The 23,503-nt window shown below is 43.8% G+C and overlaps 1 protein-coding gene across 1 annotated transcript in view; it reads right to left on the bottom strand.

Annotated features, from left to right (window-relative positions):
• Positions 1–11,133: 11,133 nt before the first annotated feature.
• LOC143211333 (uncharacterized) overlaps positions 11,134–23,503 on the bottom strand; it is a 104,155-nt gene continuing 91,785 nt past the window's right edge. Inside the window, exon 3 of the mRNA XM_076428869.1 lies at positions 11,134–11,299. Within this exon, the coding sequence (XP_076284984.1) occupies positions 11,285–11,299 (15 nt within the window). The 3' untranslated portion in view covers positions 11,134–11,284. The remainder of the gene's footprint in view (positions 11,300–23,503) is intronic.

Genomic DNA, 23,503 nt, shown 5'->3' with positions numbered 1-23,503 from the left:
GAATAATTCGTCTCGCAAAATGCAGAAGATAATAGTCCAGCGAAATATTAATGTCCGGAATTGTTAATTTTAATGTCACGAAATGGAATACCAAAGTGGTTGCACGCGGCGCTTTATCGTGCAATTACATATTTAAACGATACAGCCTGGTCTTTTGCAATGAGTAATTATGCTCGCAAGAATGTAACAAGAGAAACGTGAGTGAGATGGTTCCATAGAGATAACCTCGAGAGACACGTGGTGTCCGTGAAGCCATAGATCGTACCATGAAGCCATCCAACAGAAAGAATAGGTGCTATCATTGTCTGCCAACAGAGATGAATGTCTCTTTTTGCAATAGGTATTCAGTCCGTCGGAAGATTTGTCGATTTTTATACGATTACGTTCGAGTAAGTTATGGGCCCAAGTCATTCTACATTCAACTAGATTAGAATCTCAACACGTGACGCATAAGCATTAAATAATTAATCGTATAGAAGAATAAATACACTTACCTGATCACGGCGTCGTCAGTGATTAACTCGGCAACATGGAGCCACATTAAATAAATAAAATCCCGAAATGAAGATATTTCTTAAATTGATCATGAAGATAATTAATTTTTCAAATTTAATTTAACTTTCGTCGTAATTATTTAGAGCAAAATTTGATATTTAACGGGTTGAACGAAATATAAATGTTCAATCTCAAAAGATTCGAGTCGATCGTCCCCAAACTCCGGTCAAACGTCAGCCATTCTTGCAATGCGGAAACAACGAAAAATATCACATTCAAACCTGCATCACAATTTATTCGACCATGTATCCTCAATTGATTACACGGTCCGTAGGTTATCCGAGCTTTCAGGAGGACCATTCACGAGCAGGATCGCAGGATCGAGGAAGGACATGGTTGGCTGGTGTATAGGACACTTCGATCCTCAACGACGACATTGTTTTTCCTGAGGCTAGAGGATGCGCTGGCATTAAATTGAATATCTTCCGGTCAGATTTCCCCTGGGGCCGGGAGATCTCGTATCTTTGGTTACGGGTCGATAAATTTCGGATCGCGCGTTTCTATTTAAAACGGACCTGGGTGCCGCGAGGCGGAACGCTCTTATCGACCGGCTGGATAAAAAGGATCCCGATTTGCATGGAAACAAAGGGGGACGTCGATAAGCGGAACACCGGGTAGCCTGATCGTGTGAGTCTTTCGTTTTTCTCGGAAAAACATTGTTCTCGCATCCTGATCGCCGTCCAGCTGACGAGTCCGAAGGAACCCGAACTTCCGACTTTATGCTCGTTCGCATCGGCGGTTCGCGGCGGAGCCGAAGAGTCTGGCGAGGATGTAACAGGTGGCACATTCCCTCTCGCTCCGCTCGACGACGTGCGATTTCGCGCCGCACCGTCATTATTGACGCTGCCACCCTCGCTGCCATCCCCGCGAAGAAGGGAGCGCGCCCTCCACCCTTCCATCCACGCTCTTAAAATCCTCTCCAGAGGAATCCCCGTTTCCGCTCGATCGTGGCCGTGGCACCACGTAACCGCTCTTCTCGCCCCCCCGCGATTTCGCTCGCAATAAAGCTTCCCCCCCGGAACAACCGCTCCACGGAATAGAAACCGCCCGGACCAAATGCATTCGCTCGGCCGCGAGAACGTCGTTACCATCGTCGAACGCGATATCCCGTTCCATTTGACTTCGAAATGTAATATCCGTGCCAGCGTTACTTCGCCGGAACATTGTCCGGGGTATTTTTTTAACTGGTCCTGACTCATACGGGATAATACTGTGCGGAACTGATTTTTTAGAGGGTCCCTTAATGGATTTTGTAACGGGAATTTAGCTATTGCACGAGAGCATACGAATTTTTCTGTCTGATCTATTAATGGTCGAGTCGTTCCACTTGAAATTTCGTGTGGCCTTTCTGTAGCAATGTGTAGAGGCATTTCACGGTATAATTTATGTTAGTCGTTTGTCAAGTCCTCGGGTATTCCATTTTGCGACTGTCCGACTTAGGAGCGACGGGTTCTACTCGAGACTTAAAGCTTCCCTTTCTATGACACACTTTCTTGGGGTAATATTAAAATCCTATATTTATATGTTTCTGTGATAGTACTTCTTTGAGTGCTCCTGATGGAATTTTTCGTACGTCTGGGAATCGATTGATCTGTTCTACTTAAATCCTGAATTTTCGAACTGGTTCAAATTTGTCAGAATAAAATTCAAACAGTAGGTTTTATATGAAAAACAGGATGTCCAGGAATATTTTCGAAACGGAATCAACAGAAATTCACGAAATATTGAAAAATCGATGGTTAAAGCCGACAAAAGATTCGCGAAAACAAATAAACAGAGAGAAGCTTATTTGTATCGCTGTTTGATTTGAAATAGTTGAATTTGAATTTCGGCAGGTACAATCTTAACATTGATTACGGCTTAGCCGGCGCGTTTGTTCGTATTGTACTGTTTCCACTTCTAGCAAGTAGAAATGCTGGCATGAAATCGTTAAAATTTTAATATTTCCGTTGTCAGATTGCTTCTACACTTTCTCACCAAGTGTCACAATTTGGGGGGACGAGACCAGAAAAAATCAAAGTCGAAAAATAAAGGCAACCCTGTGGGACAGTGTGTTAGTGGGTGAAGTAGGGTATAAAGAGGATTGGTTTTTGCCGGCAAGGGTTGGAAAGGAAGTGCGAAGGGACGCGATTCGTTTCGGGTGACCCCGGTGGTTGGTGGTCAATTAGTATTCCGCGGCTGGCCGTGGTGGAGAGGACGAGAATCGGCGCGAGCGTTCTTGGACGAGACGACGCGACGCGGGGCGTTTCAAACACCCTGGAAACATAATTCCACGGCGTCCGCTGTTTACCGTCGACGTCAGACGCTGAAATATTCATGAAACAAACTCTGGTCGGATCGCGTCGCCCTTTTCCTTGTCCCTGGCTCGATGGTCTCTATTGTCTACCCTGTGTTACACGCGCTCATTTTCCCCGTCTTTGTTCCACCTTTCGTCCAAAACACTTGACTCACTTGCGATCACCCACACTCGCACGAAACCCGTGCACAACCACACACGTGCATCCCCTTGGATGGTTCTCGCGCGACTACCAACCCCTGTCTTCATTTTACAGGAGATTTCATGGTCCGCGCTCCACCCTCCACAGAGATTCCCTTTCATCCCTCCATCGCGTATCAATGGACACGACTCGATTACCACTCACGCGAATATTGCATCGCTTTCGAGCTGGTTTTCGGTTAATGGAACCTACAGGGCGCGGCCTCAATGCGGGAATTATGTCGATCCATTTTTTAGTCCGCCCGGCAATCCCATTAATCATTCGGCGCGAAAAGACCGAAATCGAACCGACCAGGGACTCCCGAACTTCTCCGAACGGTTTTCCAATTTTCTGCGATAACGAATTTTCGAACATTTACGGTCGAATGTCATTTTCCAGTGATTTCTACTCTCTGGAGAACGGTGGGGTGGTCAACTCTTTGAAAACAGAATGTCTGACCAATCACACGGTCATTCTACTTGCCACTCTCAATTTTCTATTGAATTCGTTTTGTATCGATCCACTGACGAGGATAACATAATTCTCCGTTACAGAAGCTAATTTTCCGAAATGAACGTGTCGATCTAATTACTGGGATGGTCTACTTGACCAACTATTTCGTTTGTATTAAATTGACTTTCAATTAATTTTTCGATGAAGCGAATTAAATCTGAAGGGTGCTCGCGTTTCCTGAAACGAGTTTGTCTGACCGATGGTTGACCTACTCTACCGGATGCTTATTTTCTCGTAATTTCATGCGGCTTAACTGTTTCACGAAATTAGAATGGAGATTAAACATTGTACGTGTTTTTTTTCTTATCCAAATGACGTATATTTTCCTTCTGCAATTTTTCATGAAAGTTCCATGGTTCGTTTCACGTCGACAGAAGCTTTTACACTCGTGACTCCGTCACGCATTCGCACACAATCACACGCAAGAAAAGCACATCGTCGAGTGACATCTTCTCTCCATAGAAAAAGCTCGTAGTTCACTCGTGTCTATTCGTTGATCTACCTGTCTGGTTTTTTTGGGAGACTGGATAGAGGGAACAAAGTGATCTTTAGACTGCGGGTCTCCATGCAGAATAAATCATTCGTAATTCTCATCTGTTCACAATCATTCTAAATGGTTCACAGCAACATATCAATACTCTTAAATGTTTTTCAACCTCTCTGTTCCTTGAAATTACAGCTATTCAACGTTGTAAATGCATAAAATCCGCAGTCTAGTGATCTTACATATCTAAATCATTCTCGAATCACAACGCGTTGTCTTTCGGCATTTATACCAGTGTATTTACAAAATTACATATATATGTATATTTATATATAGAATACCGCTGCAAATGAGTATCACGTGTGTATCTATGCGCAGGTGTGTGTGTTCGTGTATGTACGTGTACAAATCCGTGTCCGTGTATCCAGTGTCTCGTGTGTCCTTAAGCAATTAGACTTCGTACGCTATGTAGGAAACTTTCTAAACGTTACAATTCAAATGTTGCTGTTCCTTTCGGTATCTTTCATCGTTCGTTTCTCTCTCTCTTTTTTTTTTGTCGTCGATTTCCGTTTTTTAATAAATCCTAAATCTACGCGCGGTAGGATCACGCCCATCGAGCGGGCTACGCGTGTTCGCCGAGCAGCTCCTCCATTTTGGCAACGTTTCATCGTCTGGCACACCACTTCTCTTTTTCGACGCTATCTGTTCCAACCGACCGGAATATCCGCGGAATCTTTCGTACAAAATTGGCAGGAATCGTTTGTTTTCGATTTTCTGGACGCGATTCGCCGCACATCCCGATTCACGAGCTCCGAACCCTGTATCGAGATCACGCAACCGTGTCGCAAACAATTTATTCGCTCGTGAACACCGACGCTTGAGAATCGCCCTCCGAACCTCGGAACTGGTCGCACAGATATGATTTGCTGCGATCCTAACTCAGACCAACCAGCAAAATGATCGACAAGCAGGGACGTCAATGAAACACTCCTACAACGCATGAAAGAAATTTCAGGAGCTATAGTCAAAATTACATACAAATTATATGATAAATTCATTCGTGGAACATGTCTGATCAATGACTGAGATGTACTACTTGAACCCTTCTTCGTTTTCAAATTACATAAAGTGTTCGTTCGAGGAACAGGTCTGATCAATGATTGAGATGTTCCACTTGAAACCTATTCCTTCGTTCCCAAATTGTATGATTAATTTATTTATTTTGAAACATGAAATGGTATATACAATACATTAAGTATACTTAAGACAACTGAAATTTAATAGCAGCAAAATAGAAACTTTGTGTTACAGAATTTCTGTTAAATAGACGCCCGAGATATACAGGGTGTACATTTGAAAAGTTTCCAGTTTTTTTAAAAAGTGTAAAACACGTGTCCAAGGATTTCGAGGGGGAAAGAGGATATGAAAAAACAAAGTTGACCTTCAAATGACCTTGAAAACGCCATTCGAGTAAAAAACTGATACCGCCCCCCACTTTCCCCCTCGAAATCCTTGGACACGTGTTTCACGCTTTTTAAATATGGCTGAATATGGAAATTTTGTACATATTGTTGGGATCTTAAAGTATGGTGTTTGATATTCTTCTCGCGTTTCTAAACAACATGAACGCCTTCGGTTTCGTACTTTTGATTAGTTGTTTTCGTTCCGTAGATCGCTCTAATTTGAAAAAGACATTCTCGAATTGTTCCGAAGGGGGAGTTCGCGCGGCGGGCATCGTCGAAAATATAGTTTATGAAGAACTATCAACCCTTCAGCGCGAACTTCCAGCTCGGAGCTGCTGGTCTGAGTTAGACGATCCCATTCTACTTCAGTAAACCGCGCGCTAGTCGCTCTCCATTGGAGTACATCCACCCATTCATGCGGCTGAAAGAGTGAATACAGTAACCCACGGTTAAACTGAATTTTCCATTCCTCTTCCATTCCCATTCGCGGCGCGCGAGACACGTTTATTTTTCGACTTTTCGTCGCCCCTGGTAAAAGCGGAGGGAATATTCGGGATCGCTCGGACGTTCGATCGCGATCCTTCTTCCCTGGGGAACGCGAGCGCGCAAGAAATCGAGGAATTCCAGAATGGCTCCAGGATTCCCAGCTAACCGTGCGATTCGCTCGATCAGCACAGACCTAGACAGAGAGAGAGGGAGTGAGAGGGAGAAAGGGAGACAGAGATAGACGCGTAATTAGCGCGCGCACTCGCTCGACGATTAGGCGGTTTATCCGGGCCGGTAATTAACGTCGGCATCGTTAGCGCGTTAGTCTCGTTTGCCCTCCTCCCCTTTGCACTGCCAAATAGAGGGGTTGAAAGGGCCGTGTGTGCGACTCCGTCCGCCTCTGGATAGACGAGCGAGGGTCCGCTCGTCGTACAGATTAAAAATAATAACCGGTGACCCCTCTCGTCACGCTAAGTGCTTCATTCTCCTTGGAAAACGCCCGCGACGTGGCAAATGCTAATTTACACCTGCCTTCGCCTGTAAATACTTTCTATCGCAAATCTATTCGGACTTTTGACGAACATCCATGTCTGTACAAACTTCTGGTATCGTTTACTGGTGCCAGAGGATCTTCATACACGTACACTACCGGCCAAAAGGTTGGCTACACCTACTGCTACAGAGTAGGATTTAATATTTGTAAAAAGAAAAAATTTTTTTAATATTTCACACATTGGTGTACATGTATCCTAACTTTTGGCCGGTCGTGACATACAGTAGTCGTTCGGAAATAATATTAATAATTCGTATTTTTTATTCTACAGGGTGGGCCATCTAACGTTTGGAATTTGAATCGGCTATAAAAAAAAAACTAATGAAAATTTTTTCAAAGTCATGTGTTTATTAGAAAGATTGAACCTTTCCATTTAGGAATGGAAGACAACATCATTCAAATGACTGCCACGGCTAACCTTACAATACCCCATTCGATCAGTCCAATTTTTCAGTGCATTTTCGATTGTTTGGGCCTCTCAGTTCCACCTCGGAGGATACGTCAATAAGCAAAATTGTCTTTATCTGGAGCTCAGAAAATTCACACGTCATCGTGGAGAAACCAATGCATCCACAACGAGTGACTGTCTGGTGCGGATTTTGGTCTGGCGGCATTATTGGGCCATTTTTCTTCGAAAATGAGCAAGGAAACAGCCGTTACAGTGAATGGCGATCGCTGCCGCGCCATGCTAAGCGATTTTTTGTTTCCCAAAATTGAAGAGGATGACATAGACGACATTTGGTTTCAACAGGACGGCGCAACGTGCCACACAGCCAACGTAACAATCGATCTTCTGCGCATTGTTTTCGAAAATCGCAATAAATCAGCCGAAATGCTGATGTCAATTGGCCACCTCGAAGCTGCGATTTGACTCCGTTGGAATTTTTTTTTGTGGGGAGCCGTTAAGAACAAGTGTTACGCTAACCATCCAGCGACGATTGACGACTTGAAACACGAAATCGAAGTTGCCATTGACGAAATAGAGGCCCGAACAATCGAAAATGTACTGAAAAATTGGACTGATCGAATGGGGTATTGTAAGGCTAGCCGTGGCAGTCATTTGAATGATGTTGTCTTCCATTCCTAAATGGAAAGGTTCAATCTTTCTAATAAACTCGTAACTTTGAAAAAATATTCATTAGTTTTGTTTTTTATAGCCGATTCAAATTCCAAATCTTAAATGGCCCACCCTTCACAAGGGAAACGCGTTTCCGGGTACTGTGCCGAATCCCTCGAAAGCAGCTTTCGATAGACGGTAGAGCAGCTTCGATAACGCTCGGTATCGCGAGGAATCATAAGTTCGGAACTCGAAACAAAATAGATGTAGCAAATCATTGGTCGTGCACAGCTGGTACGGGAGTCGCCGGACACGGGAGTTACAACTGGGCCCGAGTACGTTCTAACCGGACAGTGAACATGTTAAAACTCGGAAGAAGAACATCAGATAACCGGGTGGGAGGTAACTTCTGGTTTCTCGGTGGCCGGGTCCAAGAAAGCTTTCCAGCGGAGCAATAAATCGCGGTGAGGAGGGTTCAAGCGGGTCCGGCGCGACGGTTTCGCAAGAATGCGTACCGTGTGTCGGCCCCGGGGGAAAAAAAGGAGGACGTCGAGTCTGGGTTCGGTAATTTCACGGTGTCACGCGAGCACGCGTGCTCGTACGAGAAGAATTCATGGTTGCGGGCTTCCGTGTCTCCGGCTTGTTTCTTGCGGTATGTTCTCTTCGCCGGTTTCCGTGTCCCTCGAGGAGTTTATAGACTCGGGGGGTGCAACTTTCTCCGGTTCATGCAAAAACTGTTCGATCAGTAGACGCCGCGCCGGTTAGCTTCTCGGCGCGTATCGCTTGGGACAAGCGGGGAAAGCAACGAGAGACAGTGGGGTCGATACTCGGGGATCGCTCAGTGGGCTGAATTTCAGGCCGTGTCCCGTCCATTAATCCTTCCGCCTTGAAGAAACGCAGAGACAGAAACTCTTCCGGGCCACTTGACGTCGAAATTGCGCTAATTCCGATGATTTACCGCTGCCGGGGAAACCGGCCTGTCAGAAAAGACAGATACAAATACACAAGACCGTTCTAATTCGCGGGGAGCACGCGAGGACGCGTGCGTGGCCGACGCGGCATTCATGAAGCCTCTCTTGTCTGCTCCACCCCCCCGCATCCACCTCTCCACGGTTCTGTTTGTTTCCTCGGCCCGTTGTATTCTTCCTTAATTTATCTTCCAGTAACAACCATGACTTCGCCCCCGCCTCCGTCGTGGAACTTCTCCGAAGAAAAATCTCAGGTTCTCTCTCTCTCTCTCTCTTTTTCTCTTCCAAGCTGGCCAAATAGAGCCCTGACGTAGCCAGAGCCCGCGAACGAAAACGGTCTTTCTTGCGTGCTCGAGGGAAACGAAAGCGGATCAAGTGGGCACGTACTCGACTCTCCTTAACCCGGACTATCGTCTGATCAAACTCATTCCGTGGCTCGTTCGAACGTCTATGTACTCCAACGCTGAGGGAAGGGTCCTTGTGATCCACCGGTCCTTTGTGTGCCGACCAGATAGATGTGTACCCTCGGCAAAGGATCGCTGATCGTCGAAGTATGATCCTCGTACGACTCCGTTTCTCCCGATCGAACCGATCCGATGCCGATCTACAGAACACGGTGTATCGAGGTTGCCCAGATCGTGTGTCATCCCGTGAGTTGATGTGTATCTTCGAAGGGAATGGAGACGACGTCCAAGTGCGACCGTCCAGTTAGCCAAACCTGCCTGCGCGCACGCTGCCCATCGAGCCCTGTCCCTTGGCCGGGATGTGTGCAAACAGCGATCCCAACGATCCTCTTGATACACCAAGCTGCACCGGAACGGTGTATCCTTGGCAAAGGTAAGCCGATCACGGAAGTATGATGGATAAATTGGACAGTCCGACCCAATTCATTCCTTCGCCTGTCGAGCTATAAGCTGATGACGTGCCGGGTATAATCCTGATTTCTCGCTGCACGTGCACCCTTACCAATAAATCTATATTTACTGCCACCATCATCGTGTCGACTGCCTCTGGACCCGGTCCGTCATCCCTTCAACTCTAGTCAGAGGTTCATCGCGCCACTGTTTGTGAATGGGATCGGGATTCCTCTGATCTCCGCGTCTCCTTTCAACGTGCCGACAAACCCGAAACTGTTTTCTGATGTTCCATACGTGTGGCCAGTATCTCGTCAGAGTCTATTAGCTGGTTTAGCAACCGAACAGCTGGACATTCCTTTGATCTCCGTGTCCCCTATAGACACGATGGCTAAACAGGCCCACTTTTCCCGCGTGCCTCCGCGTCCCGTTCGTTATTTCGTTTGCAGGTGGTAGTTCTGCGTTCCCTCTAGGATGCCGGGCAAATTATTTTCCGATGGTGTACACGCTTCGATACCTCTTCAAAATTTATTTGATGGATCGGCAAGTGGACCTCGGTAATTATAGATTTTTCTGCTTTCTTTGAACGAGGTAGCAAAGTTACAATTAGTTCCTAATATCTTGGACCAATTCTTATCGAATCTATGACTTAGTTCGAGAAGAGGGTATGGTAGAGCCATGATTCTCCGGATTCCTCGTGTTTCTTTCCAACATGCCAACAGAACTGGATCAATCTTCAGATTGTCATCGTTCACCCGCAATCTCATCAAGCAAATTGGCTAGTTTGCCTCTCCTCCGCATCAAATTAAGTAATCCTCTGATCCTCTGACGATTCCTTTACAGACATCCAAACTGGAACAATCTTTCGACGCTTCCGGGCTAATCTCTCATCAAGTCCATCTCCTAGTTCAGCTCCAGTACTTGTATCAATGTAAGAAACGCTTTTCCAGAACCGTGGCAACTGAGTTTGATGTTCCTCGATCTATTTATCTGATCATTGGATCAGTTCCCCCATGAATCTTGGTGCAGGTGGGTGGGCGGCCTGCAGGCCCCGTCTTGGCTGACATGGAATCCTCGATTTTTTGATGGACATATTCATCGAAGGCTCTGGACCTGGGTCTTTAGAGTCATGCTGGGTCGGGCCAGGGGATCGATCCTCTCGAATGATCCCGGGGCTGTCCCTCGTCATCTGATCACTGGAGCGGCCTGCAGGCCCAGGCTAGGCTGACAAAGAGTCCTCGAATTTCTGATGGACATATTCATCGAAGTCTCTGGACCTGGGTCTTTAGAGTCATGCTGGGTCGGGCCAGGGGATCGATGCTCTCGAATGATCCCGGGGCTGTCCATCGTCATCTGATCACTGGAGCGGCCTGCAGGCCCAGGCTAGGCTGACAAAGAGTCCTCGAATTTCTGATGGACACATTCTTAGAAGACGCTAGATCAGGATAACTGGAATCGTGCTGAACTATGCCAGCGGATCGATCGTCCCGAATGTTCTCGGGGCTGTCCCCTGTCATCTGATCACCGGATCGGTTCGCTGATGAATCTCGGTACAGGTTGATAGTGTGTGAGCGGCCCGCAGGCCCCGTCTAATCTGACAGGGCCGGGACGCGTGGCGCGCGGCATAGAATCCTCGATTTTCTGATCGACACATTCCGCGGCCGCGAAGACGCTTCCACGGCATCCGGATAATCCTCGGTAGGATCGTCTCGCGGCCAGATGCCTCCGGTCGGTGGTAGACACGCGCCGGATACGGTGCTCGGGCGAATAGCTTTTGCTCGCGGCGCTGCCAGTGGCATTCGTGCTGTCGGTGGTGGTGCCGTTGCTGTTGCGTCGCTCGTTGTCGGCCAGCGGGGAACAATGGGTCGCGACGGCTAGGTCGCCAGGTTCTGCAACACATAATGACACGCAATGATGAACGATGCCTGGCTGGTGCGCGCTGGGTCTCGTTAAAACGGTTAAAACGCCTAGTGCGTGAACACGCGAATTCACCGGTTCACGTTTCTGTGTAGTATGTGTTTGTTCTTGTGTGTGTGTGTGTGTCTGTCCGTCGAGTTCTTGTTTTCTATTTTTTATTTGCCGCTTTGTTGTCCGCTCGCTCTCCCACCCATGCTCTCTGTCTCTTTCTCCCTCGCTCTATCTCGCTCTATTTTTGTCCTTTTTGTATTATTTGCCCCGAGTCAGCTTCCGCGCATTGTCCGGGAATTAAAGGGACGTCCAACGGGATGGACAAAGAGAAATCGGCCTCTAATTCCGCGCGACAATGTCCGTTAACGAGAAACGAAGAATTTCTATCGGCGAAACATCATCCCGCTCCCTCTCCGACGCCGACGACCCAGCCACACTCGAACTCACTAATTTTCCCATCCGTCGTTGAGTGGAAATTCATTGACGAACCGTGGGGAACGCTCGCTCGAGAAAGGTGGCCAACGGGATTGACGGAATGAGGACGATTCGTTGAGTAACGAGGGAAAAAATAGGGGACTTCCGGGGATTAACCGCGTGCGAGCTCATCAACTCGATTGCGAGAATTTTCGTTCAGCTGCGAAGACCGAGGGGGTATAATAGTCCCGACTATTACTGACCACTCAAGGTCTCTCCCCCCTCCGCGAATCAACTTTATTGTCCGGTGGAATCTAACGAATTGGTGGGGATAGGTGTTGGCCCACTTTGCTCTGCCAAAAATGCTAATCCTCCCCAACTGCTGTTGCACAGAATTCGCAATATTTAGAGCGCAGACCTCGATTGACGATTTTGCTAAAACCGAATGCAGTCTAACATAATGATGAGGATGGGTGGAGTCTAACGAATTGGTGGGGGTAGGTATTGGACGACTTTACTCTCCCAAAAATGCTAATTCTCCCCAACTGCTCTTGCACAGAATTTGCAATATTTAGAGCGTACACCTCGATTGACGATTTTGCTTAAACCGAATGAAGCCTAACATAATGATGAGGATGGGTGGAGTCTAACGAATTTGGTGGGGGTAGGTATTGGACGACTTTACTCTCCCGAAAATGCTAATTCTCCCCAACTGCTCTTGCACAGAATTCGCAATATTTAAAATGTAGACCTCGATTGACGATTTTGCTTAAACCGAATGAAGCCTAACATAATGATGAGGATGGGTGGAGTCTAACGAATTTGGTGGGGGTAGGTATTGGACGACTTTACTCTCCCAAAAATGCTGATCCTCCCCAACTGCTCTTGCACAGAATTCGCAATATTTAGAGCGTAGACCTCGATTGACGATTTTGCTAAAATTGAATGCAGTCTATCATAATGATGAGGATGGGTGGAGTCTAACGAATTGGTGGGGGTAGGTGTTGGACGATTTTACTCTCTCAAAAATGCTAATTCTCCCCAACTGCTCTTGCACAGAATTTGCAATATTTAGAGCGTACACCTCGATTGACGATTTTGCTTAAACCGAATGAAGCCTAACATAATGATGAGGATGGGTGGAGTCTAACGAATTTGGTGGGGGTAGGTATTGGACGACTTTACTCTCCCAAAAATGCTGATCCTCCCCAACTGCTCTTGCACAGAATTCGCAATATTTAGAGCGTAGACCTCGATTGACGATTTTGCTAAAATTGAATGCAGTCTATCATAATGATGAGGATGGGTGGAGTCTAACGAATTGGTGGGGGTAGGTGTTGGACGACTTTACTCTCCCAAAAATGCTAATTCTCCCCAACTGCTCTTGCACAGAATTCGCAATATTTAGAGCGTAGACCTCGATTGACGATTTTGCTAAAACCGAATGCAGTCTAACATACTGATGAGGATGGGTGGAGTCTAACGAATTGGTGGGGGTAGGTGTTGGACGATTTTACTCTCTCAAAAATGCTAATTCTCCCCAACTGCTCTTGCACAGAATTCGCAATATTTAGAATGTAGACCTCGATTGACGATTTTGCTAAAATCGAATGCAGTCTATCATAATGATGAGGATGGGTGGAGTCTAACGAATTTGGTGGGGGTAGGTATTGGACGACTTTACTCTCCCTAAAATGCTAATTCTCCCCAACTGCTCTTGCACAGAATTCGCAATATTTAAAATGTAGACCTCGATTGACGATTTTGCTAAAACCGAATGCAGTCTAACATAATGATGAGGATGGGTGGAGTCTAACGAATTTGGTGGGGGTAGGTATTGGACGACTTTACGCTCCAAAAAATGCTAATTCTCCCCAACTGCTCTTGCACAGATTTCGCAAGTTTTAGAGCGTAGACCTCGATTGACGATTTTGCTAAAACCGAATGCAGTCTAACATAATGATGAGGATGGGTGGAGTCTAACGAATTTGGTGGGGGTAGGTACTGGACAACTTTACTCTCCCAAAAATGCTAATTCTCCCCAACTGCTCTTGCACAGATTTCGCAATATTTGATGATGAAGCCTAACGCAGTGATGAGGACCGATGTTCACAGACTCTGAACATTCAAAAATGCTAATCACTTCTCAACTGCTCACACACAGAATGTGTAATCACGTTATGGAAATTGTAATGATATGCAAAACATTGTACGCCCCTTTCAGCAAAATAGTCAATCGGGGTCTACACTCTAAACACGGTATTGGAATATTTGCTAACTACACACAGCATCGAATCACAGGGCAAACACCATCGGCTACAATACACATCGGTATACAATAGTTGTCGGTTGTAACTCTCATCAAAATACGTCTACTCAATTAATACTTCCTATTGACACCGAAACAATTAAACAATGGAAATATGTAACCCACCCGAATATACGAACGACAATAGGTTGTTCGTTTCTCTCGGGGCTAATTAGAGGATTGAATTGTAAATCAGCGCCTGAACACCGGTCATTCACGATTCATTTATACATCTCCGCTGCGATAAAGTGATTATTAGGTCGCGAATGTTTGGCCATTGTTCCGCGAGGTTCGGAGTTAAGTGTAATCTTGTCGAGTTGGTGAATGACTCTTCTAATCGTGCTTTTTTAACAAGTAGTCCGCGAGTTGTTTTATCGAACCGACCAGTTAATTTGGTGTTCATGCTCTTCGTGCATTTACGAGCAATTTTGCTCTTTTGTTTCCTATTTTTTCAATAAAATTTTTCAGTTTTCTTTCCTGCTACATCTTACTGCCTTCTACAATGTCTACTGTATCTTAATAATTCATCGTAATAATTAATAAAATTTAACGTTTTCAATTGAATGAAGAAGCATCATGTTGAGTAAAATTTTATTTTCCGGATTACCATTTTTAAGTAAGCATTTCGCAAATGCTCAAAAATGTCTGCACAAATTTCCTGAGAGAAATAACCAAAACGTTTATGGAGATTTGCATCACGTCGAAATTGAACGTATGCGTGATTGCATGGACAATGTCTCGCGCACCACCGTGCCAATTCGAGGAAGCACCGTATAAAAATTCGCAGACGTCCGGGGGTCGATGTTACGCCGACGCTAATACAGGCAAAACAGACATCAAACAGTTTTAACCTGGTTTACGATCGAAAAGCCATCGAGCAGACGTTTTCGCGAAAAATAAAATTCAGCCAACATCCCGGCGTGGCGGCGTTCCGCTAGCCATGGAATTCATTTAGGCGATGATCGAGCGAGTCGAAACGAGCAGGGGCGCATAAAAATTCCTGTCGTCGGGATAAAAAAGATCGATCGAAAGAAGGGATACGTCTGCTCGTCGACTAATTTTACAGCGGCGCCATGGTACAAATGAAAAACGGACATCCTATAAATCGTGCATGGTCGCGTGCATCCGGATACGGAGATCTCCGTAGCCGATCGCAATTTGCGCGATCTCCGATATTGCTGCCGGCTCGTTTCGCGTCGTGAGATATTAACGCCGCTGGAACCGACCTCCTCCCACTCACTCACTCTCTCTCCTCTCTCACCCTTCCTCTTCCACAGTTAGCTACCCCGCGTCGCTCCTCACCAATCTAGATCCCCCTTGGCCATAGTTCGACGTCTACCCCTTCGGTTATATCGAGTCCGTCTCCGGTGTTCCCGAATTAACCGTAGCAAACCGATCTGCGGTGGGTCAAAGTTCTACCGTGGACTGTACGCAATCAGCTGCTAATTGGGAAATGATTGGAGCCACCTACGCCGATACCATCGGGCCTCTAACTATCCTCCGGACGGCCGAATAACCCGTGGCCCTCCTATAAATGCCCCCATAAATGCCAAAACGTACGCACACCGTCGCGATATCCTCGCCGCAATCGACCCACCAGCCCACGCACAACTCCCGTGTTCGTGCGTATGCGTTCTCCAGTAGCATTGTGCTGCCACGCTCCACATCAAACGCCACGTTCGTATGTTTAATAATTCGATAGACTGATTTTATTTTGATCCCCGCACTGTTTGTGTAGTTTTACACGCGTCGCGGTATAATATTTGCTTGTCCCGGGTGAAACGCGCGCCCGCTATTCCGTATTTTGAGGGATTATGAGTCACGTGCGATCCATATGATAAAATACAGCGGAACCGCGTCTGTCAACACACGGCCATGCGAGTCCTCTGTGTGAACGATCGCTATGTTTGTTTTAAACGGATAAACTTTCGGGCCCCGACTGTAAATGTGACGTGCGGATTTCCGGCGGTTATTGCTGTAACAACGCGAATGCAAAATACAAACAAACGATTCGACGAGACTCGATCATCCCCCGGTCATCTTTATTCATTATTTAATGAATCTTTTTAAGAGCCGTTTAATTTATTTGCCGAGCCTTTCGTTCCTCGCTGTCATCGTTTTTTGTTTTAACAGTGTAAAAACATTGCCAAAATTTTGTCGTATTATATTCGAGTTGGTATGCACTAGAAGCACAACCCCTTGCGCGTTTCTTTTTTACAATTTATTCTGCTACAGTATGCAAAAATTTGTTTTATTTGGTCCTTTTCTCTCTGTGAAAAATAGCTCGACATAATACACATTTTTTAAAACTGCTATGCTACGCAGAATTCCGTTCTACTCGGTTCTACGTTTAAAAAAAAAACAAGTAAAAGATACAGACAAACACTTTTTATATCCGGAATACTCGACTTGGGAAAATTGCCTCCCGAATTAGTATTTTCAAGTAGAAACGGTCAGCCATGGTCAGACGCCTTAGCCACTTTCCAAGTTAATTCTCCCGGAAAAGTGGGCTCGTGTAAAAAATTTTGTTCTACGTTTTTCACTCATTATTTCACGCAGAATTACCTCTCAGTGCCGCACCACTGTCGTAGAACACTTTGTGTAATAAATAAAACATAATTAACAGAATGTAAAGCTGAAAACGTTTAGTTTCTTTAACGTAATGGATTGGTGTGCCAAAAGTGATAGAACTGATGGCAATTAGGGATGAATGAAATATAAATATACATTCGCGTTTATTCTAATATTTTTAATAAACAGTTACTGAATTAATACCAGTTCCCAATTACTACAATATGCGAAATTAAGAACACGTTCACTTTGTACACAGGGTGTGTCCGTTAAGTTATGTCACCATTTTTTAGGCATTTCCAGTAGTGCAATTAAAAAATGTTTTCGACAAAAGTTTCTCAGTACTTGGTCAGCTACATGTTCGCATATTCTTAAATCTGAAAAAATGCTTTTCACGTAAAAAAGTAAAGGTCACCTTGACTTTTTTAAATGGCACCACATGCTTTGGACATCATGGGATTGTTTCTGACGTCGAGACGAATTTGACAGTGTACTATACTATGACCTTGAAATGACCTCAAACTTGAAAATTTATTAAAATATAAATCAAGTTACATCAGATGTCCGAACTGCGGCTCTTTGTATTAGATTTTTCTATTATTTTTTCTTAGTTTAGAAATCGTTGGATAGGAACGTATGGTCCAATTCGTTGGCCACCGCGTTCTTCAGGTCTGTCTCCGTTGGATTTTTATCTTTGGGGATATCTGTAATCTGTTGTATACGATACAGCAATCAATAATGTTCAAGAACTTCGAAATCGCATAACAACTGCATGTAGTAACATAACCCGAGACACTCTAATTATGGCGACAACGAAAAGTCTAATAGAAAGAGCGGAGCTCTGTATCGTAGAAGATGGATCGCAGTTCGAACATCTGATGTAACTTGATTTATATTGTGAGAAATAATGTTTCATTAAAATTACGTTTGCACAAAATTTCCGAGTTTGAGGTCATTTCAAGGTCATAGTGTAATACACTGTTAAATTCGTCTCGACGTCAAAAACAATCCCATGCTGTCCGAAACATACGGTGCCATTTAAAAAAAGTCAAGGTGACCATTACTTTTTTACGTAAAAAGCATTTTTTCAGATTTAAGAATATGCGAACATGTAGCTCAGCAAGTGCTGAGAAACTTTTGTCTGAAACATTTTTTAATTGTACTACTGGAAATGCATAAGAAATGGTGACATAACTAAACGGACACACCCTGTATACCGTTATAAATTTCAAGCCGCCGAAATAAGTTTCCACGCACGAGTATATTTTATAAAATAGTGCATGAGAAAATGTGAATTTGCATAACAAAAACGAGTCGGACGCCCCATACACGTAGTGTGCTCGCATGCAACCATATAAATATCAAAGAGCCGCGGTAAGTGGCCGCAAGTGATGCTTGCGCTTCGGATACGTCTTTCGGTTTTATTGGTATATCAATTCCTCCACACCCTGGAGGCAACAGTAGACTTTCATCTTTCACAGAGAGCAGGAAGATAAACATAGGTTCGCGACTGGAAATCAAGCGTTTAATTTCCGAACGACGGGGGACATGTTGTTTTCTGCTTTGAAGGGTGGAGGAACGTTTGTAGTATCCAACGCGGACAAATTGGTTTGATAATACCGGCTGGTGACAGATTCCTTTACCGATACCACGAAAATGGTGTCCATCAAAATTTCCCACTTCACAGGCTCGGTCTCTCGCAAGCCCTGTGCGTGTGTGTGTGTGTGTAGCTTGCTCTCCTTTATATTCACGCAAGCCGGCGCGGCTCTCCCTTTACCCCCGCGGCCGGGGTGTAATTTCATGAAAGATCAGAGGCGGCGAATTAAAGAAATTCCTTTGACCGTGGACTGGCAAAGGGCCGCCGCCCGGAATACCTAATCGGCATAAATATTTACCGTCGCGAGATATCCCGTCCCTTGCAATTTTTCCTCCGGCCGGATAAATGTTTTATGAGGCCGCTAATCAAACGAAAGGACTCACCCCTCTCTCTCCGATGGGAAGGGGAGCAAGAGGAAGAGAGCGGGAGTATCGGGCCATCACGAGCTTCGAAATCGTTTAAAGATACCCCTCGGCGTTCGTGAAAATTTCAGGCTATCCTCCCACATACACAGGCGCAGCACATATTCGACTCATGAATTCGTGACGAGCCTGTCCGCGCACCCCGTTAAAACCTGGCTCGGCGAACCGGCGGCAACGGCAAGAAAACGAAGGGGAATATGCCTTTTCAGCCAGACACGATGCTCAGCTTTCCTACGCTTGTTTCAATCTCGCGGCGGAGAAGAATCCGACCAACTTTTTGAATTTTAATGCTATCTCTGTTATTCAGTTAGCCGGGCCCTGTGTTTTCAAGGTACAGATGCTTTGTTTAAATGCAATAGCCGACTGACGGCTATTTCATTGGCTACCGCATTTATTGCACCGTTCCGTAAGAAAGTTTTACTTTACCAATATACAGTTGTGATAAGAAATTCGCAATTTTATTAGCTACTACTTTTACTATATTTTCCAGGGACCAGAAATAACAGTTATTCTAAAATTTTATACGACAGAAATCATTGACAAAAAGTTTAAAAATTTAAGATAATTTACACGCAATTTTATTAGCTACTACATTTACTATATTTTCCAGGGACCAGAAATAACAGTTATTCTAAAGTTTTCTACGATAGAAATCATTGATAAAAAGTTTAAAAATTTGAGATAATTTACACAAAATATAAAGAAAACATTTTGAAGAACAAAGTGGTTAAAAAATATAGATTTTATACTTTTTGGTTACAAGTAACAGTTGTTAGTGTCCAAAAAATTGGATCCTCCTCGATAACTGTTATCGATGAAGAAAAACTGTTTCGATTGCTCAAAGCAGTTATCGATGGGAGAAGTTCATTTCGATCGTTCATAACAGTTATCAATCAGAGAAATTTATTTTCACTTACTCATAATAATCATTGATGAGTAAATTCATTTGGGGTGCTTATTTAATTATTGAGTTGTCTACTCTTTTTCGGATGGTGCAACCCTGTGAAATTCGTTGACACAAAATATGTTTGTTAACTGTCTTTGATAATTGATTGTCTACCATTTGAAAGTTGTGCTATTTAATAATAACTATTACAAATTTCCTTCATCAATAACCGTTGTGAGCGATCCAAATAAATTTCTCTCATTGATAACTGTTATAAGTGATCGAAATGAAATTCTCTCAACGATAACATTTACCAACAAGAGAAAAAATTTTCCACTTTACCAAAATACGATATTCGAAATTGCAATTTTATTTACCAGCGTATTTATTGTAAGGGGGTATGAAAAGTAATTGTCTACTAAAGTCTACACCTCTGGATCGGTCGACATTGGTAAAAGAAAATTGTTGTTAAATTTGAAGTTGCAAAATATGAAAGAGAACTTTATGTCCATTGTTACACATAAGAGAATACTAATACTACCGTTCCTTCGGCGGATTAGGCGATGTACCTGGATAGGACGGTGTAGCAGGCAAAAAATTTTACAACCACCGCGTTCCGACAACTTCAACGCCGACAGATGGTCAACACGTGCGACAGACCCATCGAAGCGACGAGTGGACATACACTTATAAATCACGTCATTGACGACCGAAGTCAATACGAAAAAAAAATTTCCTTGACAGTTTCCCACTCCTCAACCTGAAATCCTTCCGACACACTCGCGTCCAATTAACAAAGGCTACATTTCCCCACCTAAATCCACCCTTAACCATTCACGAAACAACCGAGGTGACAATCGCAGAACTATACATATTTTGATCGCGGTCGGAGTGACTTCTTCTCGTTCGCTGCTACGATTTCGGAAAGTGTATTGTGTAGTGTTTAGTGGTTGTGTAAAAGTTTGGTGTTTTGTGCTACACAGTTATTAACACGTATTCGGTGTAAACTTTAAGCGACCTTAGCTTCTCAACTATTAATCTTAGAGGTTCGAAACTTCGATCTGCATCCACGCCGGGTACAAATCTACTGGATTACATACCAAATACATCATAATTCGTAGGAGAAAGGCACAAATTTTGAGTCCTATCCTATGGAGTCGACGGAGAAACAGAAGATTCTGAAAAATTTGTAAGTACCTATACTTTACATTAGTATTTTATAATTATGTGTAACAATGGATATAAGGTTTTCGGTTGACTATTACTTTTTACACACCGTGTACAATTTTTTAGAACATGTACAGATAAATTTCACTGTATTAAAATACGATCGAGGTTGACAGACTGCAATTTTATTGGCTGTTGTATCAACTGTATACATTTTTTTTTAAATTTCTAGTTACATTTCATAAATAAATATAAAAATATTACAATTGTCCAACATTGTATATTTTTTAAGAAAATTGGGTGGTATTTTTCACTTTATTGCGACATAGTGGTAGCAATAGCAATTGCATTTTTTTTTTATCTGCTATTGCATGCATTGTCCATTTTATGCAACAACTGCGTGTTAGCTCCCGGCTAGTTTCAAAATTTTGTTAGCGGATGACGTACTATATTGAAAATACTGCAACGAAAAATTGCTGATTCATTCAAATCGCTCGAAATTCGAGTAAAAAAAATTTCATAATAGAAACTTTTGTGAGAATATTGTTCTTATGCGACCTTAAAAAGTTTAACCAATAACAAATCCTAAGAGAAATTAAACTACTTTGATGGTTGAGAACGGTTTAGGATGATCCAAGCATTCAACTAATAAATATACAATTTCAATCGCATTTTTACAAGTACACAATCTTAGGATAAAGCTGAAAGTGCTATAATAACAAAGGAACAAATGTCCTCTAAAACGTTATCCCAGCAAAGTCCTGCGAAGCGTAGCGATTTATTCTGTTTAAGAATTACGAATTTCCATTCGGATGCAGGGCGTACGTCCCAGTAAAAAAGGAAACACTCAAAGATCACCCCTTTTTCACCCTGATGGATGAGAGTGCACCCTCGAGGGGAGAGCGATAGCGGCTGATCATCGTCTGCCGGTTCCCCGGATGGAAAGGAGAGCACCGTAAAACTAATTGCGGCCGACTTGCACCAAGCTTCCGACCCCTGGTCCCCATCTCCTTCATTCCATCCCTACCGTTTCCACCCCTGTGTCGTCGTTTCTGTGAACCGACCACCCTTAATAGCGTGCGGTTATTACAGAGGAACGACAGGCGAGCGCGATTATACGCAACCCTTTCCCGTTCTTCGCTATCAACCCCCGTTCGTTCCTAATTTTCACCTATTTTCTTCGCGGTAGAACTTCGTTTGAAGAATTCCTCCACTCCCGGGGGCGAGCCTAGGGGACCGGTGTTTTTTTAACCCCGATCAAACTAATTCCACGGTTTATCGAGGAGGATTTTAATGAGAATTCTGAAATCTCTCCGCGCCGTTCTTATTTAATATTTGGATAAATAGAAGGGTCAAGCGAGCAGTATTTACCCTCGAGTTTTAATCTTGCGACGTTTCTTGGCTGCGCGTGTACATAGGGTGTCCCGAAAGAACCGGTGTAATGAAAAGATGGTGGGAGTTTGCTGGACTGACCAATCAAATCGCGATACGCTTCGCAAGCACACGGGACTTTAAATATTTAGACAGTCTGCACACACGGTGGCGGCTTTATCAAATTTCTTGGCCCTTTATTAATTTCATAGATTGGATAAATTTTAAGGGAGGATCGAAACTCCGAGATCTTATCTGAAGCTTTAAATTAAACTCTACCGCATACCAGTGTCGGGCAGAAAATTAATCAACGATTGACGACTAAATTTCTACTTCAATCGTTAATCGTAACTAACAATTAATCTCCTAGTTTAGTCGTTAAAATTGCGGTTGACGATTAAATACTTATTAATCGTTAATCGCGGTTAACGATTAAATTTCTACTTTAGTCGTTAATTGCGATTAACGATTATTAATCGTCAATCGGATAACTGATTAATGATTATTGCTGAAATTTCGAAATGAAATACGTAATCGGAACTGTATGAATACTGAAAAAAATGTAAACTGAGTTTAGGTGTATTGTCATTTGGTCCATAATACAAATTCTGTTTACTGTGGATTCCTTTTTTTCATCAACGATTGACGATTAAATAAATCGATTGAATCAATCGCCGATTTATTCGACGATTTCTTAATTCAATCAACGATTGACGATTAACTTCGATGAATCGATTGAATCAATCGCCGATTATTCGACGATTTTTTTTTTTAATCGTATACATTGATCAATCAATCATGATTAAAATTTTAATCGTTTAATGCCCAACACTGCCGTATACATAATGATACGAGGAGTAAAATAAAACGTACGAATCTAATTTCACGAACTAGGTCAATCGTCTGTTCACATTGGGTTCATAATTCTTTGATATTTTAATACATTAAAAAGAGACCTCGAACGAAGATATTGATTATTAGTTGCAAGCTGTCTTTGCTGATGGGTTGAAGTAGATTAATATGTTCAGTGTCAGAGAAGGAAATCACGGTCTCAGAGAATGACCCCGGCAGTCCCTTGAACGAGGTCCGTCATCGGTTTCCGTGGATCGAAGAGTAGAACGGCGCAAGGCCTCCTAAAAAAATGATGAAATCGCTCGGAGTCGAGACGCTGCCTTTCCAAGTTTTGAGGATTCCATTAAAATACATCGGCCACTCTAAGATATTGCAGCGTTAAATTTGACACAAGTTTCTGCCCCGCGCGGCCATGAATCACCGTGCCGCAATCATTTTAGCCGCGCGCGGCGAGCTTCTTTTGTCTCCGGCGCGCCTCGCCTCGCGTGTTTTCTTCGCTGCCTCCCCCGGAGGAATAAAAATGGTATTCGGTAAATCTTGCAGGATGATTCGTGTATTTCCCCGGGATGGGATGGATTATACTTGGAATCGCAGTTC

The sequence above is a fragment of the Lasioglossum baleicum genome, chromosome 8, assembly GCF_051020765.1.
Source record: "Lasioglossum baleicum chromosome 8, iyLasBale1, whole genome shotgun sequence".
NCBI classification, from domain to species: domain Eukaryota; kingdom Metazoa; phylum Arthropoda; class Insecta; order Hymenoptera; family Halictidae; genus Lasioglossum; species Lasioglossum baleicum.
This window is presented reverse-complemented; position numbering and strand designations above follow the sequence as displayed.